General features: G+C 41.8%; 1 protein-coding gene across 1 annotated transcript in view; it reads left to right on the plus strand.

Annotated features, from left to right (window-relative positions):
• The window catches only part of LOC147996614 (uncharacterized), a 40640-nt gene extending 17004 nt beyond the window's left edge, over positions 1-23636 (plus strand). Inside the window, exons 2-7 of the mRNA XM_087638204.1 lie at positions 417-526; positions 2055-2134; positions 7859-7952; positions 8744-8895; positions 18008-18113; positions 23338-23636. Of these exons, the coding sequence (XP_087494330.1) occupies positions 417-526; positions 2055-2134; positions 7859-7913 (245 nt within the window). The 3' untranslated portion in view covers positions 7914-7952; positions 8744-8895; positions 18008-18113; positions 23338-23636. The remainder of the gene's footprint in view (positions 1-416; positions 527-2054; positions 2135-7858; positions 7953-8743; positions 8896-18007; positions 18114-23337) is intronic.
• Positions 23637-24244: the final 608 nt, after the last annotated feature.

Genomic DNA, 24244 nt, shown 5'->3' on the forward strand with positions numbered 1-24244 from the left:
AGTCTGTTTTGCTCAAGATAAGCTGGTAAAAGGACATTTGCTGGAGCTATTAAGAGCCATGTTTTTAAAAGCTCCCTGCTAATTTGAACCCTAATCAAAGGAACACACACATGTGCGCCCATTTTTCAGCACATATCAGAAAACATGAATAATTGAAGTGCTTTTGTGTCTCAGAATTTCATTAAATACAACTCAAATGCCAGTCTTGGGCTTCAGGATCGGGCCAGGTTTACTTTAGCAAAATAAATTAAAGGAATAATGGATCAAATAAAGCTTCCGATCAGAAAATCCACACAGGCCGAGGGTTTTTTTTTTTTTTAAATAAAAATAAGTTTAAGGAAAATAATAGAATTCTTAGACTTTTCTAAGCCTATTCTTCTACAGATTTTGTTGAGTATGTTATTTTGGTCTTGCAGGAACTGATCCTCACTGCACAAAGGAGCCGGGATTGGTAATTCCTCTAATGAGGCACACAAAGAATGAAAAGAAGAAATTCAGAAAAAACTTGCTGAATCAATGGCCGCTGGTAAGTGGAAAGAGGAACTAGAGGAGACGAAAAATGGTGCTAAGTTCTCAAGAAGCCAAACAAATTCAAGCCCAGCGTGCTGTTGGACAGCTTGTAAATGATACAGAAGTCACGAGTCATTGTGAGGGGTGACACTATGCATGCTGGCTGGTGGTAGGTAACTTCTCCATGGCTTGATTTAAAGGAGAGCGCATCATGAGCCTGGAATTTGTGTCTGAGCTGGAGTCTAAACTACTAGGGAAGACGGGAGCAGTTTACGTGGTCAGGTAACCTTGAATTCTGAGTTCTACAAACACGACCAGACTTCAGAGAGCCAGAGCCTTGTTTTATTACTGTGTCCTTCACCTGCAACAAAAGGAAGTGGTCATGCTCATCAGAAACTTGTAGCGGATGGTAGAGCAGCAAAGATCAATAGGTTAATATCTATAAACCACAATTCAGGTGATTTAAAGCCTACAGATGCATAAAATAAACATTATGCTAATGATGACCTCTTGATCATAAAAAATGTACTTTGCTCCAAGGTAACACCTTCCGTTTATTCTCTAGAATGTATGCATGCTAGTCACCAATAGATATTAAGTCATAGTCCTAATTATCGTGTTATAACCCTAAGACTAATGTGGAAGGCAGAGACCTCAATGCACTTTCAGGAGGGATTATGGTTATTTATTATTACCAAAGCTTTGTACAGGAGGCACAGAAAAGAGGAAAACTACCAGCGACGCTCTGTCAGATGAGAAAGCATCAACGAAGCTGCCACAGTGCTCTCTGTCTTTTTGTAAAGATTTCTTTTATGTTTTAATTATGTACGTATGTGTGGCCATGTGTAGCCACTGGAATGTGAGTGTAGGTGCCTGAAGATTCCAGAAGAGGGCGCCGGATTCCCTTGAGCTAGAGTTACAGACAGCCACACAAGGTGATCGAGAACCAAACTCAAGTCTTCTGTAAGAGTCGTACGAGCTATTTATCCAGCCTCTGTTCTTTCTTGCTTTAGGTGTGTGTGTGTGTGTGTGTGTGTGTGTGTGTGTGTGTGTGTGTGTGTGTGTGTGTGTGTGTGTTAGAAATTTTATAAACAATTCATCACAAAAAAAATTTAATTGCACCAACAGTTTGATTTTTTTTTTTTTTTTTACTTTTAAATGTGACATTCTAACTGTGACAACCAAAGGCCAGGTAAAGATATGTAAGGTGGTGAGGGAATGTCCACTTTCCACTCCTATTACCAGTAGGAGCATTCTTCTAGTGATTTAAATGTCATACCACCATGGTGGTTTCAACCCAAGATCTGCCCCCCATAGGCTCTGGACTGAACTGAGTTTCTATTATGTTTCTGAGCCTGGTCATGTTTTGTTTGTTTGTTCATTCGTTCCTTCTGTCCTTCCTTCCTTCCTTCCTTCCTTCCTTCCTTCCTTCCTTCCTTCCTTCCTTCCTTTTCATACTGTGGATTACATTGGGGAACTCATACACATAGGGCAAATGTTCTGAACTTTCCCTCCGACAGACAGCTCATTTCTTTTCTTTCTAGAACCTGGTCAAGTTGACTGGACATCTTGGAAGTGTCATCAGGTTCTTGGGAGATATGAATGACACCGTCAAGTCAGTCAGGTATTTAATAAAATGTTTGTGGCATAACAGGAAGTGTGGGAAGATTGATAGTGAGACAATCCCCGAGACCTTAGGGGGACAGATTTCGTATAGACATAGGAAATTTAAAAATGGATGAACACGAAAGAGTAGACACACAAACATATGTTTGAGAAATGACACCCTCTTCCCCAGCGGCCACTAATTGTCAATAGAGGCTCATACAGAGATGGGATCTCCTAGACTCCTCCCCATGCACAGTAAAATGGTGACAGACCGATGATGTGCAGGTAACCACAGGGACAGAAAGATCATGAATGCAAGGTCATGCCGTGTCTGGGACACAGCAGGTCACAGAACTCCCTTCCACTCTCTGGGTCTCACGCTCTTGTTCAATAACCTTGGAGGGAGGGATAAAGATGCTCCCTTGCAAACGAGTATTTTAGAAGTAAACTTCAATGTTATTTTATTTCTTTACAAAAATTCGAAAATTAGTGCATAAAAATTCCCTTATACCCTGTTATCCCCATTGTTAATGTCTTACATTGAGGTACTGACTAACACAGAAGGTTTGCTGGTTTGTTTAGATCAACTTGCTTCTTTCCAGTGTCTTTTTCTTTCCCATTCAAGGACTCTATCCACGACAGCACATTGCATCTCCCTGTCATTTGTCCCTTGATGCGTTTCAGCTGTAACTAACTGTCTCTTACATGTTCCTTGCTGACGATGACCTCGATAGCTAATTGGATGGTAGGTAGACACAAACTCTATGGAAAAAAAGAAGAGTCAGTAAATGCATAGGAGGAAAGGAAGCTGCTGGTTCACATAGCTCGGCCACAAATGTAATGCTTTGAGATTATATTTGAATTCAAACTAGAATTAATAGATCAAGCCATCGGACTGCCTATGAAAAGAGATTCTAGGCCTCACAGATGCCGATATGGAGGCTCTGAACTGCAGCCCTGGTGGGTTTCACACTTATAACAAGAACCAGTCTTGATGGAATGAAATGAGTCATATGAAGAGAGTGGTTCCTTACTGAGCAGCCAGTGCAATCGCGGGAAAAGGTGCCTAGATTTCAGTTGGAGCTAAATGGAAAACCAGGAGCATTTGGAGAAGATGAACACGATCTGATACAATGTCTGAAATGGAGCAAGCACGTGACTCTGTGGCATGTCATTATCACGATAGCTTTGAGGACGGTTCACCCGGTGTCACCTACATCTGATCCAGATTGCCGTCACTGCCATCAAGCTCCAGGCTCTGGCCTTTGTTAACATTCCCTTTGCAAGACGTCACAATATTATCCACTCTCAAACTTCAATAACAGTGTTATCCAATGCCAATTGGTCTGAAACATCACCACTGTAGGACTGTGCGATACACTGGTTATGAGGAATCTTGTTATGTTGATGGATGTTTATCATCGGTTGGACTTACATTCGAAACTTGGCTTTTCTATACATTATCACATTTACTAGATCATTTTCTATTAGTCACTGTGATATCATACTAGAGGCAGAGTAATTTATAAACATAGGGTTTATTTAGGGCTCAGGTTTAGAGATGGGCAATCTAGACAGCGAGTGCCACCCACAGCCAACGAAGGCAGTTGTGGCAGCATCTCACCACGGTGGACTCATGGCAGGAGCTTGTATGCAGACAGCTCCCATAGTGAGACAGAAAACCACAGTGGGAGGAGAGGCCAAGCTTACTCTATTACGAAAACTCTTTTGAGAATTAACTCTGGACTCCAAGAGAATTACTTAAGTCCTTTGTTGGTCTAACCATATTTCACTGGAGCCCAGCCCTTCAAAATGCTGTCTTAACCCTACCCTAACTTTTAAACATTACTGAACAATTAGTCCCATAAAATAACCATGAGTACCAAGCTCCAAACACACAAATTCAAGTCACACAAAAACCATAGGTTTAGTGTATCCTGAGATGACGTCCTATATGGCCACACAAGGAAGGTTGGGGAGCCTCATGAAGTTCCTCCCTGGGGTGGGAGGAGGCATTAAAAGCTAAATAAATACTCGGCATTCAGAATAAGTCTCTCAGCCTTTTTTGAAAGCAGGAAGGAAACTGGCACTGTCTCCTTCTGCAGCTCAGGCTGGACTTGAACTCTCAATCCTTCTGCTTCTGCCTCCAGAATTCTGGGGTTGCCAATGTGCACTCCTGTACTTAGCTTTCTTTGACCTGTTTCAGCCTTTGGCTATTAGCATTTTTATATCTAGCCAAGCATCTGCACTGCGTACCTATTTTGTTAAGTAGTAGTGTTAACAATCAGCAGTTAATGGATGAAAGAGATGACAGAGTCCCTGTACTAGAAAGCAGCTTTCCAACTCTGAATTCATACCAGAGCAAAGCGATGACAGAAATTGCAGCAGTGTGTGTGTGTGTTTGCGTGTCTGTGTGTGTGTTTGTATATGTGTGTCTGTGTGTGTGTGAGTGTGTGTGTATGTATTTGTGTGTGTGTTTGTGTGTATATGTGTGTGTATGTGTCTGTGTGTTTGTGTGTGTGTATCTGTGTGTCTGTGTTTGTGTGTGTGCGTGTTTGCATGTGTGTGTGAGTGTGTGTGAGTGTGTGTGAGTGTGTGTATGTGTGTGTGAGTGTGTGTATGTGTGTGTGTTTGTGCGTGTTTGCATGTGTGTGTGAGTGTTTGCATGTATGTGTTTGTGCATGTGCGTGTTTGCATGTGTATGTGTGAGTGTGTGGTGTGAGTGTGTGTATGTGTTTGTGTGAGTGTGTGTGTATGCGTGTGTGTGTGTCTGTGTTTGTGTGCGTGCCTGTTTGCATGTGTGTGTGTGAGTGTGTGTATGTATTTGTGTGTGTGTTTGTGTATATATGTGTGTGTATGTGTGTGTGTATGTGTCTGTGTGTTTGTGTGTGTGTATCTGTGTGTCTGTGTTTGTGTGTGCGTGTTTGCATGTGTGTGTGTGTATGTGTGTCTGTGTGTTTGTGCGTTTGCGTCTTTGCATGTGTGTGTGAGTGTTTGCATGTGTGTGAGTGTGTGTGTGAGTGTGTGTGTGTTTGTGCGTGTACGTGTTTGCATGTGTGTGTGAGTGTTTGCATGTGAGTGAGTGTGTGTGTGAGTGTGTGTGTGTTTGTGCGTGTACGTGTTTGCATGTGTGTGTGAGTGTTTGCATGTGAGTGAGTGTGTGTGTGAGTGTGTGTGTGTTTGTGCGTGTACGTGTTTGCATGTGTGTGTGAGTGTGTGGTGTGAGTGTGTGTATGTGTTTGTGTGAGTGTGTGTATGCGTGTGTGTGTCTGTGTTTGTGTGCGTGCGTGTTTGCATGTGTGTGTGAGTGTGTGTATGTGTGTGTGTTTGTGCGTTTGCGTCTTTGCATGTGTGTGTGAGTGTGTGGTGAGAGTGTGTGTATGTGTTTGTGTGAGTGTGTGTGTGTCTGTGTTTGTGTGTGTGTGTGTGTTTGTGTGGTGTGAGTGTGTGTATGTGTTTGTGTGAGTGTGTGTGTATGTATTTGTGTGTGTGTTTGTGTGTATCTGTGTGTCTGTGTTTGTGTGTGCATGTTTGCATGTGTGTGTGAGTGTGTGTATGTGTGTGTGTTTGTGCATGTGCGTGTTTGCATGTGTGTGTGAGTGTTTGCATGTGTGTGTTTGTGTGTGTGTTTGTGCATGTGCGTGTTTGCCTGTGTATGTGTGAGTGTGTGGTGTGACTGTGTGTATGTGTTTGTGTGAGTGTGTGTGTATGCGTGTGTGTGTCTGTGTTTGTGTGCGTGCCTGTTTGCATGTGTGTGTGTGAGTGTGTGTATGTATTTGTGTGTGTGTTTGTGTATATATGTGTGTGTATGTGTGTGTGTATGTGTCTGTGTGTTTGTGTGTGTGTATCTGTGTGTCTGTGTTTGTGTGTGCGTGTTTGCATGTGTGTGTATGTGTGTGTGTGTTTGTGCGTTTGCGTCTTTGCATGTGTGTGTGAGTGTTTGCATGTGTGTGAGTGTGTGTGTGAGTGTGTGTGTTTGTGCGTTTGTGTCTTTGCATGTGTGTGTGAGTGTGTGGTGTGAGTGTGTGTGTGTTTGTGTGCATGCCTGTTTGCATGTGTGTGTGTGAGTGTGTGTGTATGTATTTGTGTGTGTGTTTGTGTATATATGTGTGTGTATGTGTGTTTATGTGTTTGTGTGTTTGTGTGTGTATCTGTGTGTCTGTGTTTGTGTGTGTGCGTGTTTGCATGTGTGTGTGAGTTTGTGTATGTGTGTGTGTTTGTGCATGTGCGTGTTTGCATGTGTGTGTGAGTGTTTGCATGTGTGTGTGAGTGTGTGTGTGAGTGTGTGAATGTGTGTGTGTTTGTGCATGTACGTGTTTGCATGTGTGTGTGAGTGTGTGGTGTGAGTGTGTGTATGTGTTTGTGTGAGTGTGTGTATGTGTTTGTGTGAGTGTGTGTATGTGTTTGTGTGTGTGTGTTTGTGTGTGTATGTGTGTGTGTGTGTATGTGGGGGTTAGGGCTGGCAATGGCTATCTCCTATAATCACTTTCCTTCTTCCTCTTTATGATAGGGACTCTCACTGATCTCAAGCTCACTGATTTGGTGACACAGGCTAACCAGCAAGCACTCTCTTCTGTCTTCACCTCTCTAGCACTCAGGCACAAGGATTTACCCTGGGGTCCCTATGTCCCTTCATCGGCTGAACAGCTCACAAGCCCTTTATGCAAGATACGTTGATCTACACAGTCCCTCAGTGGGTGTTAATCATAATTCTTAATTTTGCTAAGTATGAGAATGACTCACAGATTGCTAAGTGGGATCTCAGTCTTACAGTGTCCTTGAGGCAGCCGGACTTGGAAGAGAACTTTGGTAACTTTGGTTGTGAGGTTAGAAGAACGGGACAAACCCACAGTGGCAAATTTTGTGGCAGTAAGGTAAATGTACTACTAAACTTAAAGAGTTGCCCCATAGACGAGTCAAATATTTTAAGCAGACAAACAAACAACACAAAACATCAACAGCCACAAAATGAAACAAAAGCAGGTATTATAGGGGATGGAAGGGGTTGATCTTTGGTACCCTTTAGCCAATCAAAAAGTGTATGGGCTGATGCTCTTAGAGCCAGAGATCGACTAACAAGGAAACACGTTTCATGTCTATTAGCTGATCACCTTACACAGCCTGACAAGCTTTGTAATGAAGGTCTGAGGACCAGGATGAGCACTGGAATGTTATGTTTGGGCTCGGCCAAGCATGGAGATCTGTGGAGGATTCGAGAAGACAACAGATCTATGATCTCATGGTACAGACTGCGTGGGAATAACCCAGGATGGCGTGAAGACTTAGACATTTCTTGGAGCTTCAGTTTTTGTATTTCTTTCTTAAGCCAACAGGGTGAGACCTTTCTGGAATGTAGGCACTAATTTCTTCATGGCTTACCCTTCCAGAGAAAACCTACAGAGCTAAGGTAGTGCTTTATGGCTCATCTTCGGGGGAAGGGGTTCTGGATAATACCACCTGCTTCAGAGAACGTGACTTCCTGTGGTTTGCTGCAGGGAGGAACGAGGAGTATGTAATACAAGGCAGAAGGTCAGAGAGAAACTTCTTAGACTGACTGCTCTTAACCTCTACTTTGGGGTGTGATTTCCTGAATCCCAGTAGTCTAATTATGTAGTCAGACCTGGGAAAGTTAGCCTGCTGTCTCCCCGGCTCTCGATGCATGGGGTAGAAAGGAGCCATTGTATGTCACAAGTGATAACAATCTGGCTTTATAACAGCTGCAAACCCTTCCAAATTTCAGGCCTGACCTCCAAGAACATCAAACAGCCAGAAGGCAGCCGCGAAGTAAATGCTAACACCAGGCACTTACTTCCAAAGCTCATTTATTTCCTATGGTAAGAGTTCAGATTATAATGACTTTTTTTTTTACCTGTCTCAAATAAAATATTGATAACGAGAAGTCTACAGTCACATTAATAAATCCTAATAAAGTTGTTTCTTATCATGGCCTATCTATTACTCTCACAGCCAATCACGGAGGCAATAATTTACCATATAGCATATGGATTTCTTGCTCTCTCCTTTACAGCGGCTCTGAGGTGTTCCTTCTGTTATGCTCTGTTTAAAGACGGGCACACTGAGGCGTATCAGCTAGTTGTCAGTGACTCCATAGTTCGTAAGTCAGACCTCGACCAGAAGATAAGGTATAATGACAAAAGTCAAGCAATCTGATGTCAAAGCAGAATATTTATAACAAGGAATCAAAAGGAATCACACTAAATAAATCAAATATCTGTACACGGACACAAGAAACAAATGTTATTCTTTTACAAATCTATCTGTGTAAAAAGTGAATGCTCAGAGAAATCTCAGCCAAGTTAGTAGAGAGAGTACAACCGATCCTTCATTCTTCTGGTGCTATTCCACCAGAAACTTCACAAGAAGGTCCATTTCTCGAATTCTGGTCTTCTCAAAATAGATAGGGATACTTAGAAGCCGGTGTCCCAGTGGCTCAAATAGCACTGCTCTGAGTACTGGGTGCCACCATGTGTAACATGTAGATAAGATAGAAGAGTGTATTCAGGGTTAATACGTTACTCTCCACACCCCTCATTAGTACAGAAGGACCTCTCTACCCCCATTTAAACCTTTTACACCCCATTGAAGTGCTCATTTTGCTTTCTAGTCTTTTCCAGCTCCAGGATCAAGACTCCGGGATTACGGTAACCTTACCATTTCCTCACTGAGTGGCTCCTGAATGCTGCTGCTCTTTCTTTAAATGGGGCAAGTTCACGAACCAGTTCAAGCTTCCTTGCAAACAGCTGTTTGTGAGCCCGGGTAATTTTCAGCAAAAACAAAAAAGTAGAGTTTTTCCTCATTCGTTCTTTCATCCATCCATCTTTTCAACTCAGCAACTGTTGTTTTTGCAACTGTTACCCATCAGGCATTGTGATGAGCTCTGTAGACACAGCGGTGAATCAGGGCGACATAACTTATTTTCACAATTTCCTGCAATAGCAGAAGCCTATGATGATAAATATAACTTCTATGAGGAATTTAGTATGATTGTGACTAACCAAATTATAGATGGGTTCAGTATGTAATAAGAACTTATAACTTTGTTGAGTCCAGAAAGTTGTGGAGGTTTCTTAAGGAAGTGATTTGTAATCTGAGATCTGAAGATAAATCCCGGTTTGCAAGATGAAACGGCTATCGATTACACACAGAGAAAGAATTAGTGAAGAGCTCAAGATAGGTCAGACATAGTGGTTTTTAAATATAAAAGGAAAGGCTAGAATTATCTATATTTAGAGTGGTTGAGGGTAATGAATAATCTGATACACACAGTGAAATGTGGATATTTGCAGCTTGGAAGACTAGGGCTGGGATTTCACACGTGCTTTAATGTTGCATTTTATGAACTCAATCTTCCTTGAAGATACTCCCTTTGAGCAACCACTGAGATATTCATTTCTTAACACCCTGTGATAATTAGGATCAGAGAAGTCTTAGTAATTTCTTCTGACTGAGTGGAGCACTTGTTTACGCTTGCTCTCCTGCGTAGCCCTATGCAGGGCGTGTGTGGCTCTAACCCCAATGCCTTGATTGATGTTTTCAGCTTTAGAACTTCCTATGGGATCACGTGAGACCACACTTACATTTCTGGGACCCTCATTCCACACATGGTCCATGACTGACTGAAGTATCGTTGTGAATGCCGAACTTCATGGCAGGATTTGTTTGTCATTATTCCAAGACACCGTGTCTCCTTTATCAGTTTTATCATTTGATGAGCATTGGAATGGTTTGTACTTTTCTGGCCATTAGTTTTTAGTTATTTTCACTTATGTTTTTAAAAGGACATATCAAATGGTAGCTATCGATTATAGCACCATGTGATGTAGTTCAATGTGGCTTTATGTCAAATAATCATATCTATTTCCTTAAGCTTTTACAAGTTGTTTGTGGTGAAAACAGTTGCAATGGTGTATTCTCTCTTTCTTGGACCATGCATGTATTGTCAGAGCCCAGCGTCTCACCGCTGCATAACAGAACACCACAGCCCCCTTCCCTCACATGTCTATAACTAGCTCACGCTGGCCAGCTCCACCCACACTCCTTTTACCAGCACTGTAATTTCCCCCTCAGCCTACTCTTGCTGCTTTTGTTTTTGCTCAATAAACCTCTGCATACAAATCTCAGATCTCCCCGGCTGTTTTCTGAGAAATCTACCATGAATCAGTTAGGAGTGGAAACAGACCCTAGCATGAGGTAAGTTGCTGAACAGCTAGCTTGCTCTGAGGACTCCAGGGTTGACTGTGACTGAAGCAAGGATAGCTCCAGTCAGGTACAGCACAGTGATTGCTAAAATTTTCACCTGTGGCAAACTGAGCCTTCAATAGTACCTTGTTGGAAAGAAATGTGTTTCAAAGTGACTGAGATGTTTGAAACAAAGATTAAATCTCATAGTTTTGGATACAAATGTGAAAGCAAGAGGCCTTACAAGGGACACACACACACACACACACACACACACACACACACACACACACACAGAGAGAGTCTTGTTTTAGGTTCAAAGGCAGAAGGGAGTGATATTATCTTAGGGTTTAATTATATGAGTACAAATCTCCCAAGGAATATAAAGTCACAATTTTCACAAATGTCAAAGTGAGACTTGGAGTGAGGACCTCTGAGTTTTTAAGTCCCTGAAACCTCAGGTCCTTGAGCTCTCTGGGGTTTTTGAAGCATTCTGCTCCTTCCTGTGGGAGGCCAGCGCCAGGATGACGCAAACATCTCTGCTTTGCAAAAGAACACCCATGCTCAGACTCACGCCTCATCAGCAAAGCAATCCATTTGGCCAAGTCTGAATCCGAGTCTGTTAAGAAGGGAAAGGAACTCGGACCAATGAGAGGATTAAAATGATACATTGTTCCTAGCAAAATCGGAGGCCAACAAAGAAAACCAGGATGAGAAACAAAAATGTTTACGTACATACCTAAACAGGGCCCCTGAGATGATAAACCATCATAGTTTTTCTGTGACTGAATCTCTTTTCAAATCTGGAATCATTATTGACTGGAGGTTCCAGGAAGAGGGATCCTGTTGCAGCCCAGCAAGGCCCTGTAGCACCTGTCCTTTCCGTGCCTACGGGACAGGTGATGGTCTAGATGGCTTTGAGGCTATTGGATAAAAGTCTCAGGTGTCTGTATATCCAGGACACCTGACAGCCACAAAACCTCTCACAGGTTCCCTTGCTATCTGGCACAATAGGTAGCTCAGGCTGGCCCAGCCTGTGAACTGTTCCCTTAAAACCCAGTCGACATAGTCAATACAAAGCAATAATTCACCCTGAGAAAAATGGCATGTAATAATGTTACTATTAAAAACTTCAAGGATGCAAGGGTATGGTCCACACAATATTTTCTATTTAATTCCCCAGCATGGTTTCTATGGAAACACAGATGGAGTCGAAAAGATTTCAGCAGACTAGATTTCTGTAGAATCAACCCAAAGGGTGAGAGCAACCGAAGCTGCTATGCTACACAAACTGTGTACACCAGCAAGGCTAGCATGGTGTGAATACGTGGGACATTGTCCCCGAGGTGTAGCATACACCCATCTTTTTATATCCTTTTTATAAGACCAAAGGCAAGCAGAATATTCATGTTGTAGGGGGGAAAGTTTATTTTTTACTGTCGTGCTTCATGTATTGTTCTCGCATTCAAAATATATCAGAAAGGATATAGGCCATTTACACAGAACAATAGCACATCCAATTATATTACCATATTGATATTATTACACTAATCCATAAGGGAAACATGGCAAACACATCAAGGACCTTAGTAAGTATGCATACTCCAAAGGGCTGGAGTTGAACTCCAGTTGCCTCTCAATGGTTTATAAGGATCCAGTACATGGCAGGCCACTGTCACTTTCAACATAACTCATAACCACAGCATCTATTCGTCTGCCCCTAGCACTAACTACTGTGTTTGTACACTTTAGATTCTGGAGGTAGCTTATCACACCGGGATTGTTTCCCCAGGTTACTTTACTGAGTGACAAATGAGCTTTAAGAAATCTGTTTTTAGACAACCCACCGGACATTGGGCTACCCAATGCTGTACGGTTCGGGGAAAAATACCCAAAGCAGATGTAGAGCAAATGTAGATCTGCAGAGATTTGGGGTCAGTTCTTCATGGCAGCACAGCTCCCCCAATGCTACTCAGTTCTAGCAGACATGGAGACTCTCCCTGTGAACATATCAGTGCTCCCGAGGGCAGAGATAGCTACTGTGAACTGGAGTCTGTGTGATACAATAGAAGAGGGTTTTCTGGAGTGGGGCTTGAGTCTTTATTCTCCAGGTAATAAGACTTAAATTCTCACAGCCCAGCCTTGTATCACTACTGACTGGCCTCACGCCTTTAACTGGCATCTCTACCTGTGTGGGGGATGCCTCTGAACCCAGGGACAAAGCAAAACAAAGTAAAACAAAGAAACAAACCAAACCAAAAGCTCGATGTGCATTGTGTGCGGGTAGAATTGAAGTTTAGGTACAATTGTCTGAGGTACCAAGGAATGAGTCTAAGGAAGCATGAAATGGCCATTCTTGGATAAATGCAGGTTTGATGACTGTACCTGGTTTAACATTTTAAAATGTAAAAGGAAGTTGTGGGATTGTAAAAGTGCCATACACGTCAAACATGGTGCTGGCAGGTCCTCCCCTGCTTTCTCTTCTGCTAGGCTCCTCGCTCACCACCTTATTTGCCCACTTCTCCATTCCTGACTCACTCCCGAGGTTGACCACGGAGGTTCAGATATAAAATATCCTATTTGACTACACTCACATGTCTAATAAAGTTTAGCAACTCATCCTAGTAGGGTCTCCCCCTCTTTTCTCCTTAAAAATCATTCCTGCAGACAGAATTACCTGCTGCCCTTGTTTCCTGATCCAGATTCAGCCATCCAGTCTGTCTAACTTGCTTAATAAAGGATCTCTTTGTGTTGGAAATTGGTGTTTGGGTGTGGTCTGAGGTTCAGAAGGGAGCAGTCCCTTGATGCACCGGGTGCTTTCGGAGATAGCTCAAGCCAAGATGACTGTGAGTTTACATCAAATCAAATTGATCAGCTTGTTGGTTAGACGATGTAGACAGAGAAAGAATAGGAAATTTAGAGTGATGTTTAATGAAGTATGAAATTATTAATGGAATTCTTGGAAGTGGGAGTGAACTTTGGAGATCCAGATATTGCGTGTTAACTTCCTCCAATGAGCATCCACCATGCCAAAGCTGTTACAAAACCAAGTACGAGACACTTACGCATCCAGTTGACATCTGTCAATCATTGTTAGCGTCCATTTAATTTCTGTACTGATGAAATGAACTTAGGACCAGAGTATCCTTGGAAGAAAGGATAAAATGCCAATCTCTGAGTGTACTCAAAAAGAATTGGTTTAGCTAACCCTTCTGTTTAAAGTCCAATGTATCAATAGTAGAAGTTGATCATGCGTCTGTAGTAAGTCGAGGGAACTACACACTAACTTGGTAGCAGATTGCTTTCATAATATTCTTTTTACTCTAAAGGGAGCTGATTAGTTCAGGCCTATCTACAAGTACTGATTTCTTATCTCGCCTTAGAAATTCCCATCTAGACCCATCACCTGAGAGTGTTTGACACACTAGTGTCAAACCCAGCTTAACAGAAGCTACTCTGTAACAAGCGACAGCCAACCCTGTAACAGTGTAAGAATGACGGAGAACAGCCATCATGAAATGCATTGGTCTTATTATACACTGAAGCAGCCAGTAATTGTTGGCTGAATCAGCTCTTGAAGGGCCAATCTGAAGACGATGCCTGTGTATGGTTACTAGCCCAGGAAGTGCTATATTCATTAAACACATGGTCATTCTAGGATTCTGTAACCTGAAGAACATACAACTCTGGAAATCCAGAGTAGAGCCAGCTGGGACCTCCCTCACTGTTACTTGGTGTCACTCATTTTGAGTGTTTGTGCAGCTCTAACTTGTAGCTCTAGGGTCAGTAGGTATGGGAAGGTTCTTGGGTGGGAAGTATCCCAGGGATTATCAAACTTTGTGCCATGCCTCACCCAGTCATATTAGATTCTGCTAGTTAACACATCAACAGACAAGGTCAGCAATGGAGTCCCTGGAAGGATAATTAGGCCATAGGATCAGGAAGATGTGTAGTTCTTGTTATACTGAAAGTAAAGAAGAGTAGACTAGGCATTCTGGTGATCTACAGGGGTGTGTCTTGGAACTCCCCTATGTAACTTGGTGTGTCTTGGCACGTCTATATGTAGCTGCTTTTGTGTATGTATACACATCTGTGCATGTTCATGTGTGTGCCTCCAGGAACATGACCATTCACGTGGAGACCAGAGGACAACCTTGTATGACCAACTTCAGATACTTGACCAGTATGTTTTGCTGGTCCAGAACTTACCATGTAGACTGTGGCGACCAGCCAGCAAGCTCTAGGAATCCCCTTGTTTCTACTTTCTCATCTCTGGGATTACAAACACATACCACCATGCCCAGATTACCTAGGTGGATTCTGGGGATCAGATGAAGTTTCTGTGCTTAAAAGGCTTATAGTTAACTAACGGAGCCATCTCAGCCTTCCTATTCCATATATAATTTGTTGGTTAATGGTGGAGTAGTCACAGCCATTAAAATGTATATTAATCAGGAGCACAGACTACTCAGGGATTAGGATCTGGTTCATACATTGGAACATATTTAAGTCAGAAGATGCATTATATTGCTTTCAGAGGAGTTTGTGAAATGGATAATGGAAGAAAGATGATGCTATCAATGAACTGCATGAAGCACTGGCAGACATGCATGTGTTGTGTTGCTCAGGGCTGAACTAAAGACCTGTTGTACTATAGGTATTGATTACGTTCCGCTAACCGCCCTCCACTGAAGAAACACATCTTGCCATTTCCAGGGTGGTTGATATTTAGGGACACGGTGGATTGTCTGACTACTTATCCTGGATTGAGGATATCTCTATTCATACATTAAAGTTCCAATCCCCAAGGGAATGGCGTTGGAGGCACAGACTGTGAGGACCTTGGATCCCAAGACCAGAAGCATAATGAATAGATTCAGCACCTTTTTAAAAAGCAGCCTTCACCCTGCTGCTCTCACTGGACCATGGTGAGGCTCCATCTATGCCCCAGAAAACACATTTGTCCATATCACTAAATCTGTTGAAAACTCACCTTGGATTTCCCAACGATAAAACAAGATTTTGCTTATAAAATAGCCAACTTCTGATATTTTACTATGCCAATTTGGGTGCTGCTTCATAATAGCTCCAGAGTTAAACAATCGAATGTCCATGCTGTAAGAATTATCTCCTTGGGGAAGATGTAAACATCTTCTACCCCCTCCTGACGAAGAGCATATAACAAACCAAAGATCATCCTGGGGAACTAATGAGCTTGTTACCCTTACACAAAAGAGTGAGTTATCAGCAGGAATATGGGTGACCCTGAAGTAGCACCACAGAGAGGTCTTCACTCTGCATGGTGACTACTCCCCCATGGCCACAGAGATAGAGTCCCTTTGCCCTAGCCTTTTCCCAGCCTAACTACTCTAGTATCCTCCCCAAACCCTGAGGCCAGGAGTGTAATTAGAGAAAAATTGAATATGAATGCCCCAGAGAAAGTCCTGTGAGCTTCCACTCCTACTCCTTTGAGCAAAAGTCAATAGTCCACAGGCTGGATTCTTCAACCTCCCAGCCATCCATTTTCTTGGAATCTAGAGGAAACTCACTTGACAAGAGGAAGAATTTCTTGTTCAAAGAAAGGTCTTACTTAAAAGTTCCAGAGGTTTGACTACCTGATAACTTCCTGTTGTTAGAGCAGAGAGTACTGGGAAGTTTGTTAGGAGGAATAGCTGAAACCAAATAGCTCCAGACCATCTGGGTAGGACCAATTGCCCTGAACTCTAGATCTTTCAGAGTTGAACCTTCCTAACCTCTAGGGCAGATGATGTAGGGTAAGAGTGTTTTCCATGGGGTCCCATATTTGAACACTTTATGGAGGGTTGGTGATACTGTCTACAAGGGTTTTGAATACTTTAAGATGCAGAGCCTTGCTGAGGGAAGTAAGTACCTCACTGCATGCAAGTCTTTGAGAGTTCACAGCATGGTCACTCTTCCAGTTTGTACCTTCTGCTTCCTGGGCATGAGTAAAGATATAATCAGATAGATGCTAGAACCTACCAATGAGCCACACAATTTCCATTATAATAAATTCTAGCCCTCTGGAGCAGTGAGCCATGTCGGCTATGGCCTCTTCTACAAACTACTTTTGATCATAGTATTTTATCACAGCAAAACAAAACAAAAGCAAACAAACAAACAAATAAAAACAAATAGGCAGCTGCAGTGATCTGAACAGGAGCAGGAGTGTAGGACTGTGAGTAAAACACACTGGACTGGAGGGCATTGACGGTGCGTGAGTCACTTCTAGCTTCCCAGACAGTGAGCATGCATACTGCCTGACAATGATGTTGACAAGAATGGCAGGGATCGTTCTGATGCGAGAGAGACTAGAGGTAAACAGGACTTGTATTTGACTTGATGTAAGAACATGTGGGGGCTGAGGAATGTGGCATCTCTGAGAGCTCAATAAAAGTATTTTTGTGGCCTATAGAGACGGTTACGCAAGATGTAGAGAGTCCAGTTGCCCTTTTTCTCGGGACTGCTGTTTTGAGAAACTTCAAAAGACCCGTGTGAAGCAGTTTCCTACTCCCAGCTTCCCAGCTGACCGAAGAGGTGTCTGCTAATCTCTTCCCCCAGCACTGTGTCCATTTTACCTCCAGATTCTGCCTGTTTCATCATTTTATGGTTTTGCTCTCCCAGGGATTAGTTGTAACAAACATGACTAGGCCAAATAGCTGTTTCTCCATAACACGGACTAGGACTCCGTTATGTGCCCCGCCCCGCCCCCCGGCCGAGTTCCCTAATGATCCTAAGACTTGAATTAATTATTATTATAGCATTACTTAAACACGTTTAAACATACAATAGGTATAAACTCTATGTGCTTACCAGCTTTATAACATTATGCATAAGGGAAACCATTTCACAAGTTCAAGTCAATAAAAACTACAAAACTAATAAAATTTAAATTAAGACCATTAATTTAATGGACAGATGTAGTTGTTCCCTGGAATTTAAATTGCTGCTCACAGCCTGAATGACAATCAGCCTCTTTTGAGTTTGGATTGCCAAAGCTATCTTGTCACTGGGTGTAGCTTCGCTCTCTCACATCTTCTCTGTTCACACTAGAGAAATTGGATTTCAAACGACTCCAGTTGCCTTTTCTTAGCAGGTACTCCATTACTCTTTGAAGTACACTCCTCATTAGTCTTAGGCAATTAGAGGGGTGTCACTCCACCCAGTGGAATTCTGAACAGAAGTATGTATCTGCGGCCAAATGTGAGTTAATCTAATCTCTCTACATAATCTCCCTCTTTTTCTTTTTTTCCTTCTGTTTTATATATATATATATTTCTAATCTATAAACTTCTTCTATGTATATCACCTTCTAATTTATGTTTATAGCATTATTAATATTACAATATATTATATTATATAAATATAACATAATATATGTTTATTATGTATATTGACTTTTACACACACACACACTTTTTTTTAGGAGTATAGAAATTAAGTAGACTTAAGAAATGGCATCCTTAGTCTACGGATGGGCTGTGAATTGTAGTGGTGTTAAGTTCTTTGGTCCTTTTGAACAAATATGTAATTCCATAAGATTTCGTTTTGATATACAATTAATCTTAGTTCTCAGTAAAATATGCAACTCTTTCAGTTACCATGGTTTTATGTTTGTAGGCCAAATCTGTATAATTCTCAATTCTTGGGTTGTCCTTTTTCCTTTCCCCAGTGATCTGGCTGCTGCTCAGTGCTCGGCAGGATGGGAGTCAGACAGATGGGAGTGAGGGTCCCAGCAACTCGGGCCAGGCTGTATGGAAGCTCTGAAGCCTTCCTTGGTGGGTGATGCGTCTTGATTGTTACTCTTCTTTTCCTTCTAGTTGTGTGCTGTTTACTCAGCTCTGCATTGAGTAGCCACGCTCAGTTTCACTACTACAGTTTTGCCCTGTGTTTTACAATAATTAACCTTCGCAGAAATGTATTATTATATGTGGATGTGGCGTGTGTGTGTGTGTGTGTGTGTGTGTGTGTGTGTGTGTACGTGTATTTCTGTTGGGATGTGCGTGCTGGTCAGAAGTCGATGTCAGGTGTGTCCTCTGGTTGCTCATATCTTATGCATTAAGGCAGAATCTCCCACTGAACCAGAATCGTCCGGTTAAGCTGCTTCCTGTCTGCCTACAAAGTGCTGGGATTAAAAATGGAATACGATTCCCCACAGCATTTACGTAAAAGCTAAGGATCCTGACTCTGGTCCTCATGTTTGCTTGTCAAAGGCTTTATTCACTGAGCCATCTCCCAGTCCCTCCGAAACGTATTAAACCACATATCGATCGATCATTAAGTCCCCTAAACATAAACTTCTCTCCAGGTTTATCATAGAGGAAGTGACACTTCATTGTTAGTATGGAGTAATATCTCCTTGGAAATGAAGAATGGTGCAGGTAAGTGAGTTTTAGAGTCTACTCATTGGGGACTAGGCAGAGAATTTGGTAAAAGAACCTTTTAAGTAACTGTGAGGACTTTTGCTCATATCCGGGAACTTGCATAAGGCCCAGTGTGGTAGTAAAAGCATCCATGTGCAATCCATGTGCTCCTCAGGGGAGATGGCGGTAGATACAGGAGAATCTCTGGAAGCCTACAGGCAAGCTAGCCTGGTGTATTCAACAGAAATATAACAAAGACAGCCTGTGTCAAAGGAAATGGAAAGTGAGGACACACACCTCAGCTAGTTCATATCACACACACACACACGCACGCACGCACGCACGCACACACGACACTGGTCCATACTGCTAGAGAACTATTATATCCTCTTCAGTGAGAGTCTGAATATTTGACTTTTGTCCTTGTCCTGGCTATTCTCTAGAAAATTTACACCTTCGATTAAGTTACCATTCCACATGGGAACTTAGCTTTGTAGTGCCCTGCTTAAACTCTTTGGACAACAGCTCACAACTTACGTAGAAGGAAAATAGAGGGGCTATGTGCGTGTAATTCTAGCCACAACAGGTTGGATTTGGCAAGACGCTCATACCTATTGGATGGAATCCAGATGGGTCCATTAGACATGTACCAGAAGGAACCAATTAGGACACTTTGCACAGAGCAGCGTCCCCTCGAATACATTCCAGGGACAGCAGAGCAAAAATGTGGTGTGGCTGAAAAGGAGCTGGGGGAGTGCAGGTGGACTACAGTGTGGCAAGCAGGTCTTGAGGAGCACAGATGCGAACTGTATAAAAATTCTGAATCTGGAATTATTTTAAGCATTGGCCTTGGGGTAATGAGAAGAAAAGTCTATTTAGTAAAATTTAGTTGGATGTCAGAGAAGCCGCTAGCTGAAATAATCTGAAACTGTTACATTGAAATCAGTTCAACATGTTCGGGGCTACTCTTATTTTTATAACTAAGTTATTTATGTAAATGTTAAGGAGAAGGACAAAAGGGCATTTCTTAGAGTTTTTCTGGTACTTCTCAAGGGTCTCTTCCTGAGTGTTTTCTCCATCCTGCAGTTGTTATAGATGATAACCAATATTCTACTAATGTCCTAGGCTGTGCATTCTGTGAGAGCATGAATAGGAGTTTTGAGGCTAAGTCCTGAGATTTTTAAATCTTAATGGTTTCGGAAGCACTGAGGGCTACAGAAGACCTAACAGAACTTTGCCAACACATTGATGACATCCTCTAGTTATTTACTTTCCTTGCACATGTATGAAATCACAGTGTGGATGTCTGGGGTTGTGTCAAAGAAGATCTGTGACCAGTACAAGAAGAGCTCTGTCTAAGCAAATTGGGGCTGGAGAGATGGCTCAGTGGTTAAGAGCATTGACTGCTCTTCCAGAGGTCCTGAGTTCAATTCCCAGCAACCACATAGTGACTTACAGCCATCTGTAGTGGATCTGATACCCTCTTCTGGTGTGTCTGAAGACAGCGACAGTGTACGTACATTAAAAAAAATAAGTAAATAAATAAATCTTTAGAATCGGCAAATTACAGGCATCAGGACCAGAGGCTGTGTGTGGACATGCGTTCCCAGGACCAGCTGTGGAGTGCCTACAGTACAATCTATCATCTGCAAACTGTGTGCTTCCTCTGTACCTTTGATCCACGATGAGCCCTTTAACACACTTCTGCCTTCGGGATCCGTTTTGCCCTGTCAGCCACCTCTTCTCTTCCTTGCCAACTGGTTCCTCTCGTTGGTCTATTTTCCACCATGAGTTATTTTTCTTTTCTTCTTCAGTGACCACATAGAGTGGAAGGAAAAAAAAAGACAGCTTTAAACAAAAACATATTTGTACATTTCTCTCTGAGAAATCAGAGAAGTATTCATCTCCTCTTAGTTTGATGTCTTCACGTGTGGTAATCAGTCGTATGGAGTATGTTGTTTCAGTGCATAAAATAACTTCCAGGAACTTATCCAGATCCCTTAAGAGTACAGTAAAGTGTTGCTTGCGTGCATGTGACATACAAATATCCCACTGGATAACTTCAGTTACAGTTATTTGGTCAGCAGACACCAAATGTTTAGATTGTTTAATTGGGAAATAGCTAATAGCGTCGGGATAAATGGAATTATTTAGATAACAATGCAGATTTTAACTTTTTTTTCACTGTTTGTTCTGGCTTCAGCAGATAAAACTTTGCTATCCCATTAACACATAGGGAGTAATTTATGCACCTCTAGCTGATTCCTTATGTATTTTTCTATAAACAGATCGTGAAAAATAAAAAAAAAAACATTCGTTTTGTTTCAGCACCCAAGTTTATTTTTATTCTGTGGGTAGTGGAATCAATCAGGCTTTACATGACTGGGTCAGTGTACACTTATAAAGGGTCGAGCAGACACTTCATACAACTCTGTTTTGCAATTTACCACAAATTATGCCACACTGTTGTACAATAATTTATAAAAATAATAATTGAAAATGCAATTTGTTTTTTTTTTTACTTGAGAGACAGTCTCATTGTATAGTCCCGATCGTTCTTGAACTCAAAGTGAGGACTAGGTTGTGCTAGAACTCACAGAGATCTACCAGCCTCCACCAACTGGATTTAAATGTGTGCTTTATTCTGCCGGATAAGAAAATGTGATGTTTTACTTCTGCAAACAACAAACAAACAGAAACAACCACATATTGGTGTGTGAAATGAAAGATTTAAACAGAAGGGAGGAAGGATGAAATAACAATGACCTAACCTTGCGCTGATGTGAACGTTAGAAACTCTTGCGAAGTTACTGTGGCGTCCCAGCAACACCACAGCACTTTAAATAAATGGACACTTACCTGTTGAGTCAACTTCCCTTTCCATCCCATAATCCTCCCTTTCTTCCCTAGGTCTCTTCTTCTACTTCATCTTCACTCCCTTCCTTCTTCCCACCCTTAATTCTGTTCTATTCACTGTGGGGTGGAATTTTTCACTAGATCCACTAGAAACAAATCCATACGCTGATGTAAGTTCTGTGTTAAGTTTGAATTTCTTTTTGATACTAACTATTTTCTAAAATATGTGTTCTTTTGTTTTGGGGCACCAATATAAAAAGCCCATTAAGAAATCAAGAAATAGCAGTCAAATCAAACATTAATTTGTGTGTTACTCAGGGTTTGTATTTATTTCTGCACACAACATCATGACCAAGAAGTTGGGGACAAAAGGGTTTATTCAACTCACACTTCCACATTGCTGTTCATCACAAAGGAAGTCAGACTCACACAAGGCAGGAAGCAGGAGCTGGTGCAGAGGCCATGGAGGGATGTTGCTTACTGGATTGCTTCTGCTGCCTTGTTTTCTTATAGAACCTAGGACCACCAGCCCAGGGATGGTGCCACCCACAATGGGCCATCCCACCCCTTGATCACTAATTGAGAAAATGCCTTATAGCTGGATCTCATGGAGGCTTCTTCCTCTGCGATAACTCCAGTTTGTGTCAAGTTGGCACACAAAAACAACCAGCACAATTTGGTTAGTTGACAGGGGTGTTCTTTTATAATAATAGAATTTCTTGGTCATAATAATGTCAATAACTTATTGATGTTTTCCCTTTAATTTAACCTAAGTATTATGAAATACCTGTTTTCTATTTGAAAGGTTCTATGTTTCTAGTAGCTGCTGGGATAGACTCGATGGTTCAGTGCACTCAAAATATCTATTTATTGATTGGAAAATGTGGAAATGTAATCTGTACCTCCGATTTAGTTGTGATCTGACTGAATGCCCCCCCCCCCTCAGTTGTCACCCTTTCCTTCTCCTTCCTCTTCTCTGTTCCTGTGTTGGAGCATGGGCCCGGGGCACTGTGAGAACTAGGTAGTTATGAAGACTGATGACTATATTCTTGCCCTCATCTCATGCTCACTTAACATAACCTTTTAAAAAATTATGTATGTGTGTGTGTATTAGTGTATGTGTGTGTGTGTAGTATGTGTGCTTGCATTTGTGTATGCATGCTGACATGTGTGCATGTGTGTGTGTATTTGTGGGTTTGTATCTGTGTGTGTGAATGTGTGTATGTGTGTGTAGTGTGTGTGCTTGCATGTATGTATATATGCATGCTGACGTGTGTGTGTGTGTTTGTGTAGTATGTGTGCTTGCATTTGTGTATGCGTGCTGACATGTGTGCATGTGTGTGTGTGTGTTTGTGGGTTTGTATCTGTGTGTGTGTGTGTGTGTGTGCGTGTGTGTGTGTGAAGTATGCATGTAGGTACGCACGTGGGTGTGGAGAACAGATCTTTGTTTCCCTGTCTGTGCCTGAGAGTGTTGGAATCAGAGGTTGCAGCCATGCCTGCTTGGCTTTTGCATGGTTTCTGGGCTTCGTACTTCAGAGAACCTTATCCATTTCTTCGCTTCTCCAGAAAGCTTCGTAGAAAGCGTCCTGTTTGTTTGTTGAAGTAGCCCAAAGAACTCAAATTATGATTTAAATAAAATAATTAGGATTTCACCCAATTCAGTAATCCAGAGTCTAGAAAACTTCATAGATTTGAAATCTCTTTAATAATATGTGATTGTTTTACTCCCAAGAGATAGAACGGAATGCTCTGAGAGTGGATGTGGCTTTTCCCTCCTTTTCAGGATGCAAAGGACTGAGCTTGGGACTGTGGGAGTGCCAAGTAGTTCCCTACACCTCCAACCCGCAGCTCCGTTTCTACATTAACGTGACCGCTGGTGAAGATTATTCTAGCTCATCCGCACTGCAGAGACCTCTCTTTTCTACAGCAGTAAGATGCTTATTTTGTAAAGAAATAAAGAAGAACACAACCCCATGTGTCATGCCTGACTGCAAGTGCCTTAAATGCCCACACACCCATTAAGAAAAAGGAACACAAATTTGACTGAACAACAACAAGAAAGAAAGAAAGAAAGAAAGAAAGGGAAAGGAAGAAAGAAAGAACAAAGAAAGAAAGAAAAAACAAAGAAAGAAGCAAGCAAACAAACCTCCTTCATTATTACTGAGAGGAAGCAGCTTACATGACCTTCTGTGTCTAGAGCCTGAGTCAGAGGCAGTTGGGCTTGACTTCCTGCTGTGAAGACTAAGGGGATTAGTGATGTACTTACCATAAAATCAGATGTCCTTCTGAAAAAAAAAATAAAAAGGTGAATTTGAAATGCAAATCAGAAATTACTGGATCTTTTATGACTGTAAGAATTAAGGGCTGCGGATTATGATGAGATGGAAGGAATGATAAGTAGATAAAAGCTGTATTTTTAGCTCATAAAACAAACAATAAACCCAGAGTCTTTGGGGTGGGGGTTCATTGTAGCACGCAAGCGGATATGTTTGGCAAATAATTAGAACTTATAAAAAACATTCTGTAGCTATATTATATTCTCATTTAGACAACCTCCTCTCCTTCATCAAGGCACTTACTCTGAGGATCAATTGGAATCCTGACATAAACCTCAAATCCTTGAGATTCTCATGCTAGCAAGGAGGATTGCACGTATATAAACAGTAATTTAATAATTATAGTCTTTCTTG

This window comes from Rattus norvegicus, chromosome 2 (assembly GCF_021556685.1).
Source record: "Rattus norvegicus strain SHRSP/BbbUtx chromosome 2, alternate assembly SHRSP_T2T, whole genome shotgun sequence".
Taxonomy (NCBI): domain Eukaryota; kingdom Metazoa; phylum Chordata; class Mammalia; order Rodentia; family Muridae; genus Rattus; species Rattus norvegicus.